The sequence below is a fragment of the Neofelis nebulosa genome, chromosome 2, assembly GCF_028018385.1.
Source record: "Neofelis nebulosa isolate mNeoNeb1 chromosome 2, mNeoNeb1.pri, whole genome shotgun sequence".
Lineage (NCBI taxonomy): Eukaryota > Metazoa > Chordata > Mammalia > Carnivora > Felidae > Neofelis > Neofelis nebulosa.
The window spans coordinates 64,222,343-64,234,556 of record NC_080783.1 but is presented as its reverse complement, the minus strand read 5'-3'; the positions used below and the strand labels follow the sequence as shown (position 1 = coordinate 64,234,556).

Genomic DNA, 12,214 nt, shown 5'->3' with positions numbered 1-12,214 from the left:
GGAGAAATGTAATTGTATAAGAGCAATCTGAAAATCAGTTACCATTTGGCTAAATCCTCAGTATGCTTGAAAGTGGAGATTTATGCAGCAATCTACAGTTTTGAAACCAACCCTGTACAGTTTGCCAACTTTAATGTCTATGGAAATGGCTGGTTGAATCTTTGTCTACCACTTTTATCCAGAAAAGAAAATAACCCAGAAATGTCAGTCATATGGCTTGAAAGCAAATATTCTTCATCATGTGGATTTTCTTCACATTATACAGTAATGGTTGAGACTATCCAAATAATGAGATATGTCAACCATCAACTCTTTGAAGTGGGATGTATGACCTCGACATTTCAGAAAATTGCATGTTTGATGCCTTTTGATTGAATACTGGTGAAGAATGTAAGAGAAAAATGGTTTACCTAGGCAGAAGGAGTCAGAAGATGATTTTTTTCTTTCTTACTATAAATCATGGTGTCACACCCAAAGTACTCATGAAATTAAAAGTTCATAATCCTGGCTTCTGCTCAGTTAATAGGTATTTTTTTCTTAGGAATCCATTTCTCTCATAGTTCTGTGTTTTACTTGAAGCTACCAAATTTTACCTTCTGTGGATGCTGTCAACAATCCTTTCAAGGTTGACTCAGCTAATTTAACTTTCTAAGAAGTAGAAATAATGTTATGAATTGAGCAAGACATCTTCAGTTTATAACCCTGTGTGTGGGAGCGTGCAAATTCTAGGTGAAAATGTAGAAAGAGGTGATCAAGCAAAATTATGTTTTCAGCGTCACCTGTTACTAGAATCATCTGTAAAAAGTAGATGGTAGGAAAAGGGATGTAATTTCTTCCTTAACTTATAATATAAAAAGTGTTCATTAAATTACTGACATAAATTGTTAGAGTAATTCTCGTGGACACTTGGAACATTAGTGACTTTCATCTAGAAAATGACCCATTAATGTAACTTTGAAAATTATACCTAAGTGGATTCATTGAAATAACATGATCTTGACATGTTCTTCATTTCTAAATTTATGAGAATAAGCCAAGAAACTGTCTTCCCAGATATTCCTTATTACTGTTTAAGGAAAACCTATAACTCTAAATAGAAAGAAGAAAGCAATGCAGAAAGTCTCCATATATTCTGTATAAAGTCTGTGGCCTTAGTGTTTGCAACTCATTAGAGGTTTCAAGGATTGCCTAGTACTTTCTACTTTGACCTGTTATGACAAATTCCTGTGTTGGTGTCTTTGGCTTGCTAATATCATCTATAATGCAAGAATTTTCTTATTTTTCTGTTTCCCTGAGATCAACCATATAATTGAATTTTTCAGGTTGCTGAATGTTTGATTAAATCTGTGACAGTCAGTAGTTCTACTTCTAGCTAATGCTGCATTTCACTCAACCTGTGGGTAATTTATAAATACTGATGCATGATGCATGACATTGCAAAGTAGCAGGCAATTTAATGCATCTGGTAAGTTATATCTTATAGGAGACTCATGCATATTGAAAGAAGCTTTTCATTTATCAGTTTAACTAAATTAATATATCACATTCCTTCTTTTCATAGGCTGCCAAAATGGCAAATTATGCCAAGTTTCAGAAAAGTTGTGATCTTCTGTTTGTTATGTTTGCCATGGTTTTTATCACTGCACGACTGGGCATATTTCCTTTCTGGTGAGTATGCCAATCTTCTTTCCGTTAGAGCCACCCCTTCCACATAAGCTTTATGAATATTTTGCTTTTGAATTTCATTCCAAATATTTAGTGAGAGGTTTAAAGAAAAGTAGGGGAGGGACTCAAGAAATGCCTCGATGTCTTCTTCCAGAAGAGGGTTGTACTCTTTACTAATACTTCCTGCAGGATAGTTAGAGAGGGATATGGCTTACAGAGGTTCTGAGGCCACAGAAAGCCGTCTGCCATTTTGGTGTCCAGTCTAGAGTATGATTCAGCAAACTTTAACTATGAAAGTTTGAATCCATAAAGGAAACTTGGTGTTTCAACCAGTTATGTATCAGAGATCCTCTGTACCAGGGGTTTACAAAGTATTGTTTCTGGACTGGTAGCAACAGCATCACCAGGGAACTTGATAACAGTATAACTTACTGGGCCCCACCCCAGACCTACAGAATCACAAGCTTTGGAGTTGGGTCCTAGAATTCTGTGTTTGGATGAGCCTTCCTGATGGTTCTGCTCCATATTAAAATTTGAGTACCATGTCCTGTGTAATTCTCTTCATCTGCTGTACGTATAGCTAAAACAGATGGAAGGTATAACCTGAAAGTAATCCCTGAAATTCCCTATGACCTATTAATGTCTGAATGTCTTTTGTTGAGAGCTAAGGACACGCTGTGACTGACTTTGATGGAATTTGATAACCTTTCTATAGAAAATACGTCCAGTGTCATTAATCTTTTTTCCAGAAGGCTATTACTTGAACTAGAAAAGAAATGAGCCCCATAACACATAAAATCTACCACTGATGGCAGATTTTTTCCATTTTGAGAAATTGATTTGCATGGAGAATTAAAGCAGTGGAAATTGGGGAAAAAATGAGAAATTAGGGGTTGCAGTAATAACTTGCCTAAATAGAAAAATAACCATAATAAATTTGGGACTTTGAAGTGAGTATGTCTATCACTGGAGTTCCATAAACAAATTACTACACACACACACACACACACACACACACACACACACACATCCCTCTCCTTGAGGCTCTAGGCTCTTTTGAACACTTATTTATTATGAAAATCATTTCAAAAAGCAACATTTTGTGTTGGCAAAAAGCATTTATAGAACCCCAATATAGTTTTATGTGCTTATAGGTAGGAAACACATGTAATGTTGAATGTAATGCATCTGTAATTACTTCAGGTTTGGGGCTGTCTCAAGATTATTGACATAACTGGTGATAAGAATTTAAATAGAAGTAATTTGGGCAAAATCCAGGACATACTTCTCAAGGGAATAATGGAAAGTTTTTCTTACCTAGGGTTTCTGAGAATTGAGTTACAAAGAAATAAGCATCACTCTCAAGTACTTTGATTTGCTTATATCCCTTGAAGGGTAGAATTAAAATTGAGATGCACCCCTTCTCCTTCCCTGTAGCCAATGTGTAAAAAGCCCTGTAGGTTTAGACGGTAATGAGTTGCCTAGAACATAGACTGCCAAATATAGAAATTATGTCATGCTACCAAAAAATAACTAATAGGTGTGCCCTGTGACGATGCCATAGACTAGCTGCTTAGAAAAATCCTTACAATCAAATACAAAGCAAGAAATTTTATTGCAAATGCTGTAGGACTTCTGCTACCATGCCCCTGCATGCAGCCAAGTTTTTCAAGAGGCAACTTGTGGAGAGAAGTATTTTATTATTCCTAATACAAGCAATAATTTGTATACCTGCTCCCATTGTAGTTGTACATCTAGTGAATGAAATCCTTTTCAGATATATCTAATAAGTTACGTTAGTGCCTAGATGACCTTTGTTTCCAATTACTAGAGTGTAATGAGTATTTTTAGTGTTTAAAATTACCACATGCATGACAATCACCAATAGTGTTTTAAATATTTTCCTTAATACTGCGAAATTATTTTACAAGTTCCTTTTAGATTAGGAAATCCTAGAATTGAGAGAGACTACAGGTCACCAGGCTCAGAATCTTCTGCCACCTCTGCCTGGGATAGGAATTCTGTTAGTTTCCCTGATCTAGGAGTATTCCTTCAAAGGTTGAGGTAGAAATGGGTTCGTAAACAGAAACCTGGGTCTTTAAAATTTATAAGCTAGAGGTTCTTAATCTGTTTAGAAACCCCTGAGACAGTACAAAAAATATGTTTGTGTGTGTATTTTTTTCCTGGAGGAGAGGGTACATGGCTTTATTAGATTCTCAACGAGATCTGTGACTCCCTCCCCTCCTCAAAAAAGTGCCTCTGGAAACAGACTAAGTGTACCTGCCACTTCGAATGGAAAACTCTTAAGAACGTGACGATCTCTGACATATCATCTGTAGGCTTTCTTTTCATCAGAAAGCATCTTTAATCCCTTCAATTATTCCTGCTTATTGTTTGCTTGCCTTTGTTTGTTCCTGAGAATTCCTCTTGTCATGATGTTCCAGATGTGGATTTCCTGTTATAAAATACAAAGAACTAAAAACAAGTTTCATTTAGAACTGCATTACTTGGGGTGCCTGGGTGGCTCAGTCAGTTAAGTATCCGACTTCAGCTCAGGTCATAATCTCACGGTTTATGGGTTCAAGCCCCGCATCAGGCTCTGTGCTGACAGCTCAGAGCCTGGAGCCTGCTTCAGATTCTGTATCTCCCTCTCTTTCTGCCCCTCCCTTGCTCATGCTTTGTCTTTGTCTGTCTCTCAAAAATGAATAAATGTTAAAAAAAAATTTAAAAACTGCATTTCTTTAATGCAGCTTGCCATTGCATTAACTGCAAGCATCTTTGACATTGTATTGTTGGTGATCTGATAAACATCTGAGCTCCTGCCAGACTAGATCTTCTTCGTCCTGAATTTATTTTTATGTATTTTTATTTCTGTAATGATTTATTTGTATACCTAATTATACAAACTGCATTCTTACCTATTCATTTTTATCATGCTGTTTTCAAATATTCTAGCCCAATTAGGGTCTTCTGAACTACATCCATTGCCATACCTGTCCCTTCCACCTTTATGCTACTTAAGCATATGCCTTTCATGCTTCTCCCAACTCATCGACGAAAAAAGTTGACCTAGAGGTACTCCTGGTACACTGCACTACTGAAGAATCTCTGGGTTGACCTCAGTCTCTCCACTGCCAGTCTTTCTTTATGATCTTTCTACTTGTTACTGTTGTCTCATAACTGCTCTGTCATCATGCCTGCTATTTCCCCACATTTTTCTAAGGTGTAATCAAAGACTTTATCAAAGGTCTTGTGAAAGTCAGAATTTACTCTGTTGTTTGAGATATCCTCTGCACTTGTAGAGGCAGGGTGAAAAAAGAATATGGGGCCCATCTGGCATGACTTGATTTTAGGAGACCTTTGTTGCTTCTGGCTCTTCATTTCTAGGTACTCATCCCCATCTGTTCGATTATCTATCTGCAACAGTGAGCTTATCAGTCTAAAATTTCCAGTCTTTTCCTTTTCCATATTGTTTAGGTGTGGACTTTTAGCTCCCAATATGCCACCATTTTTTAAATGTATTCTGTGAATATTTATTGGGTACCTCCTATATAGCCAGTAAGGGGCTGGGTACTGAGAATTCAGACACAGGACCTGCCCTGGGGCACTTGGTGTCAAACCCTGATAGATCCCTTCATTATTCTGGTTTATAATTTGGGAGGCCTAGGGATTATAAATTATCTTCTGAACATTTTCTGGAAATAAGTAAGATAACTGGATTGTCAGTGTTAAATAGTTTGGTTGAGGTATTAAGGCGCTTTGACAACTAAATAGAGCATTATACTACATAGACTGTGTGTGTGAAACAGTCACTGGCTACTAGAGGGAAGGACCTGGAGGCAAAGTGGACTTCAGTTCTAACAAGCATTTTATTAACGTCTTTCTCCTTCAAGTACTTGTGCTTCGTGAAAGAAGAAACAAAATTGTTCCATGTGCTCTCTCCTCCTCATAGTTTTCAGTCTATTTACATTGGAATCACCAGCAAAATCTTCCGGGTTCCTCCTGACCATACATGTGTTCCCACATCAGCCATCAGAATTTTTGTAATTTGTGAGTTTAACACTGGGATCATTCTTCTTTTTAATTAACTTTATTTATTTATTTTGAGAGAGAGATGGGGGAGAGTGGCTGAGAGACAGAGAGAGAGAGAGAATCCGCACTGACAATGTGGAGCCTGATGCAAGGGCTTGAACTCACGAACCGTGAGATCATGACCTGAGCCAAAATCAACAGACGCTAAACTGACTGAGCCACCCACATGGCCACTGGGCTCATTCTTTTGTTGTGTCTTCAGTCCATGTCTCATCTCACCAAGACAGCATCCACCATGATTAGCCTTTTAAGATTCATATATAGCTCAGACTTGGCTTTTGGTCACAATACATTCTTCTAAAACAGCATTGTCCAACAGAATTATAATTCAGGCTTCATATTAATTTTATAATTTCTAATAGCCACATTAAAAAAGTAAGAAGAAGAGGTGACATCTATTTAAGTAACATTTTATTTAACTCAGTATATCCAAAATGATAGCATTTTAACATGTAATCAATATTAAAAATTATTGGTATTTTCATTCGTTTGTTGCACACCGAATCTTCAAAATTGGGTATGTGTTTCACAGTACTACATCACTCAGAAGTCTTTGTATTTTAGCCTTTTTGTTGTGGTTGGACAGTCAATGATTTTATCATTTTTGAGAATAAGCCCATCATTGTAAACTGTTACCATTTTCATTTATCTGTATCTGTCTTTCCTAAACTCCGGTTTGGTATAATCCCTAGAATTCCTAACAGTTTCCCATATTTTATGAAGCTGTGGTTTCAACTGGCACAGAGTAGATTGTGCTTAATGTCATTGTGGCATGTATCACAATGCCTTGCCCACAATGGCTACTCATTAAATATTTGTTGAGTGCATTAGGTACTCTTTCATTCTAAAAAAAATCACACATCTGTTTTCTTAGTTGAGTTTTTAAATCATCGTGAAATGGATAGGGGCAGTCTCTCCTTTATTACACAGAGAAAACCGATTCATTTAGTCAATGATTTACCCAGTCTCTTCTGGATTCTGTTCTCCTGACATTAGTTCAATTCAGCAAGTACTTACTAAGTTTCAGGTGTTTCTTCCTACAGTACAATACTATCTTCTTTAAAGATTAAGCCATAAAGCTGTTGATAAGATGCATTTTTGGTAGTTGTTACATAAAGAGTAATTGATTGTCTCTATCATTTGACCCAGCTAAGACTCCAGAGGTATAGTAGGAATCGTTATCTCCCAGCCATAAGAATCTAATAACAAACAAGGGAAATCTATACAGATCCTGACAGGGAAGTGTAGTCTGTAGAAAGACTACTTGCTTTTGGTCCTGGTTCTCCCCCCTCACTGTGTGTCTGAAGACCGGGTGTATAACTTCTCTGCATCTATGTCTCCATCAGAAAAATAAGAATAATAGTAATCATTCCATCTACCTTACCAGGAAATGTTAAGGATCAAATGACATACTGCTTGTAGTGATGTTCTGTAACTGTAAAGTACTTTTTAAATATTAAGGATTTTTAAAAATCTATTATTATTAAAAATGGAAATTGCCATTATGGCCAAGTGGCTAGAAATTTTTATTACATTTTATAGCCTCCAACTAATCTAGATTAAGAAACCATAATCATAGGCACTTTTGAAATAAAATTTTACAAATTCTTTCTCCGATTATGAGATTCAGAATATCTTGTTTCAGTCACTTCTGTTTTCAGTACTCAGTGAGCATATAATATCAGATGTGCCGCAGGTTGCCTTATTCTCTCAAATTCTAAGTGACCATACTAGCCCTGAGCCACCAGAAGTGACCATTACCATTCACAGAATCTCACAGAATTTCATGAAATGCAAGTATATGTCAGGCTAGTTCTTTCCTACAAGTCACAGATTGACAGATCATTATCCAGCTATGAATGGGCATACCACAATTGCCAAAACCTCTTCCTGTGGCCTAATGTTGACTCTCCACTTCCCCATTCATGTCCCACTAAATGCTAACCCAGTGACTATGGGAAAGTTAGAGTTTGTCAGTGGTCTGCTGTTATTCAGACGAAGCATGTGACATATCAGTTGTTTTCTGCCCATCTCTCCTGCAAAGTAAGAGAATTATTGCTGATTTGTACTCTCTGAAAGTTTCTGCAATTAAAAAGAAAAAAAAAACTGTTACAGAAAAGCTTAGATCATTCTTTTACCATTTTCCATAATAAGATTTGAAATTCATCCAGATGCATATGGGAATATCATCTTCTCCTCTAATTTATTTTTAAAGACATACTTTACCAAAGTAGTGTGGCTTATATGCCTTTCTGAATATCTGATAAGATTAGTCTCAGGGTTCACAAATATGGAGAAGCTGGGTGTGTTGTATTTTTTTTTCTAGAATCCGTTGACAGATTTTCTCTGACATTTTCCTTAGTGTTGGTCTTTGTTAAATATATTTTAAAGAAAAAGGATGAAATCTGAAATCTCTCAGCTATTAGATATTGTGGCTGTTTGGTATATTTTTAATAAGACTTACATGTATTGGCATCAATGAATACCTTCAAAAGGTATGGTAGAGATGGATGGAAATAATATGTTTGGAATGTTTTGCTTCTTTTCATGTGAACATAATAATGTTTTATAATGTCAAGATTGAAGGGTTAGACCAGGAATCAAAAAACTATGTCCTGTAGGACAAATCAGCCCCATTGCCTGTTTGTATAAATTAAGGTTTATTGGAGCATAAACTTGCTCCTCTGTTACATGTTGTCTTTGGTTGCTTTCTGCTACAATGGCTTGAGTAGTTGGGACAGAGTATATAGCCTGCTAATCCTAAATTAATTGACCAGCTGTTTCTTCGAAGAAAAAGTTTGCCAACTCCGGGGCTAGGCCATTAACAATTAGTCTGGTGAGTGAAAAAGGTAGCGCAAGGAGTGGTGTATTCCGTGTGTACAGCTTTTGGATGTCTCTAGAAGTCTGGTCTATATTAGGCAAAAAACATGCAGGTATTCTTAATACTGTGTATGAGGTGCGCAGAATATGCTCCCAACTATTTTCCTATTATAACTTGAAGCAAAAACAACCAAATATGGTATCCTAGTAATGTTCTCTGCACAGAATTTATGTCTTAAGTGTTCCTTTCCTCCCTCCCAATCATTGCAGAGAACCCTTTGCTAAGGGGAAGAAGGAAAAAAAAATAAGATTGTTTGTTCAAAGTATCATAAAATTCTGTACGGCCATTTCATCTGTTTTAAAAATATCTGAGTATTGCAATAAAATCTAATGCCAGGGACAGAGATCTGCAAATCTATATTTGACCAAGAATCTCACTTATTTGAGAGTGATGCTTTGTGGAAAATCCTGTAACCGATGAAGAACCCGCATCACCTGTTTCCACTTTCTTATGTTACCCTCAAGAGCAGCTGTGTGCCAGGCCAGTTTTCTTCTCCATCATTTACCCTCACCTCCCCGACCGTGGTCCCTGGCTCACTCCTGTCAACGGGCCACTCTGTCCATGCTAAGCCCCTTCTTAAGAGCTCAGCTCTGGACCACCTTGTCTCTGCCCATTGCCTACTTCTCAGTCTGGACCAGTACTGGCACCATCCCAGAAACCCTCCCTGCACGATCCTGGTGTGCAGTGCTCTGTGCCACCGTCAGTGAAGGCCACCCTGACTGCATCCTTTCACTCTCAGAACTTCATCCATACCTCTGAATGTCATCTCTGGGATGGCAGTGTAGTCAAGGAAATGGAACCACAGTATCATCAGCATCCCTGGAATCATCCTATTTCTTGGTCGGATGTATCTTACCACATATTATTACTTAGCTTTTTATGTCTTTAGGACAAGGAAACAAACACTTTATAAATTCCTCATAGACAAGGAGCCATTTATTCTTTGTAAATCTATTCATTGCACTTCACTGTGAGCCTGCTGTGTGGTAGGCACAGTGTCGTTGTTGGGGACATAGATATCGATTAGGTCTTGAGCCCAGGAACATTCAGCACTGCAGAACCATCAATAAATATTTGTTAAATCAGTAAATAAAAATTTAGAATTTCCCATGCAGTTTGGTGCAATTGCGACTGGGACTTTGCAGCCCGCATGTGTCTTTCCTTATGATATAGAATAGTCTGATCAAAGAAGACAAAGGTGACAGTGACTCAGTAGCTTTCAAGTGCTCGGGAGCATCCCAGCCACTGAATCATTTGCTCAGACAGGATTTATAAGGACAGAATTGAGCAATTGTTAAATAAGTACTACCTTTTTCCACAGCAGATAATAAAACAGAAACGCTAAATGTCAAAGAATTGGAAATACAGGAGTTAAATAAATGTAAGGAAAACATAGCACAAGTAGCTATACTGAAAATGCAAGCTGTGGCCAGGAGCCTGGTTGAGGGCAGGATGAGGATGTGTGGCACGGTGGCTCTTGGTAAGTGAGGCACAAAGAGATGTGGTCAAGAGGTTGCAGGGCAGCGTGGGGAGAGAGCAACTGTTCAAGAGAAGGAGAAATAGGAAAAAAAAAAAATAGAGCATCTTTCCTCCATGCATGGGATCACCAGAGAAGGTGAGCAAGCACACACAGAAGAGTGCCCTGAGAGGGTAATTAATTCTGTCCCAGGGCCCGGACAGTTGTGGCCAGCCAGCATCAGGGACTTTTCATCCAGCTTATATCAGTTGCAGGCTAGGAGCCCAGTCTCAAATTCATAGTAAACTCCACGTCTTTTAGAGCAACTTGCACCAACCCAATTTAGCTGCCTTAATTTCCTTTTTCTGAATGGACCGCATACAAACCCACACCTAATTTTCACAGACACTGGTGTCTTAGATTGCTTTGTGTTCCACGCAGCCTCATCCCGTGCATTAGAGTTTTCAGAAAATAAATATTTCATCTCATTCATTGGTTGCTAATACTTTGTATCGTGATCTTTGAGTTACATATTCAGTGGTTATGACAAAATGTTGTTTGAAGCATTCATTGAAATATTTATTAAAACTTGAAGAAATGATTCTGAATACCTTCCATTTTTTAGTGACACATAAGAATGGCTTGGTTGAAACCATTCCAAAAGTTCTAAAATTCTGAGAAATAAAGAAGTCGTATTTTAATCACTTAACATTTTAGATTGCTTTTTAATTGAAATGTAAACACAGTAAAATGTATTTAATGAAATATAATAGTCTGTTTACTGCATGGTAGTGTGTGCTAATCAAATCAGGAAGTATTGGGGATTATTTCTCAAAATAGGCTCCAGGCAGGACTCTGGTTCACCTGTGTTCCAACTTCCATCTCCTATTTTCTCGCCTACTGTGCTCTGCAATCATAGTTGATGGTATGGATATTAACTTCAGGCAGTACAAGATTATAAACCATCGAATAACAGTAATACATTTTTCAGTGACTTTTTCTTACGTTATTTTGATGATCAGTGAACAAAACAGAGTTTTCTGGTTATTATTAACTAGAATATTTCTATTCATCAAGGTTGTAGTCCACCAAATTGTTCTTGTTCTAATCTGGTGGACCTATAAGGGTGTTTTCATCTCCTGTCTACTACTGACAGACAAACACCTTGGTAAAGCAACGAATACTTTAAGTTGGCATTAAAGTACCATGTGAACACATCCCATTCAGTCACTTCAGGAGCCAGCATGAAACACTGAAGGAATCTTTCTTTGTGTACAGGTCTCTTAAATCACCTCTCTTCCCCAGTTTGCAAAGTCAGCACTTTATTTAAAAGGGTCAAAACCCTTCCCTTATACAGTAAGTCTATATCTTCCAGAAATAAGTCAGGTGCTTCACAAAATAGGTTAAAGCTGCGGCAACAAAGTACAGAAGATACAGAGCTTAAATGTCTCTCTCAGTCATGAATTATTCATGGAGCTTGACCCCCTTTTCTCTTCCTTAGCCATATGATTGCATTTATTTCAAATTATGTCCCCCTCATCCTCAAACGTGTAATTAGATGGTCGAGTCCCCTACTCTCGTAGCAATCACATGACATTTTCTTGAAGCACTGTTCTAATGCTATTGTTTGATAATCATTCATTCTCGTGTCCCCCTTCACTCAAGAGTGAGCCTTGTCAGGGCTGCGACCATATCTTATTCTCCTTTTACATGCCTAGTGCCGTGCATGTCTCCTGATATGCTCTAAGTTTGCTGACTTTTCTGGGTGTTAATTTGGAATTCACTTTCATAAAGGTGTTCACCCCAGGCAGATAGTTTGTTTATTTGTGTACTAATTTCAATATAATAGAGTCTCACTCTATTTTCTTTCTTCACAAATCAGGGAGAAATATTCCGAATGCCAGACTAATGCTTTTATAAATATCCTCTTCTCTTGAGCCCACATATCCTCACTAATTCCCCTACCATAATTTCCCCAGCCTAGCATGCTGTCCCCCACAGCTAGTGTTTGGGACGAGCTCTATTTCAGGCATAGCATGTAGGAGACTGGACTTTGGGTGGCCCAAACTGGACATACTGACTTGTGACTATTCTCTTTCTTTTAACTTGATTTCTGCCAT

At 37.7% G+C, this 12,214-nt stretch overlaps 1 protein-coding gene across 2 annotated transcripts in view; it reads left to right on the top strand.

Annotated features, from left to right (window-relative positions):
* CERS6 (ceramide synthase 6) overlaps positions 1–12,214 on the top strand; it is a 328,468-nt gene that overhangs the window by 270,709 nt on the left and 45,545 nt on the right. For both annotated transcript variants that reach the window (XM_058714943.1, XM_058714935.1), the window contains exon 8: positions 1,562–1,668. In XM_058714943.1, coding sequence (XP_058570926.1) covers positions 1,562–1,668 — 107 coding nt within the window. The remainder of the gene's footprint in view (positions 1–1,561; positions 1,669–12,214) is intronic.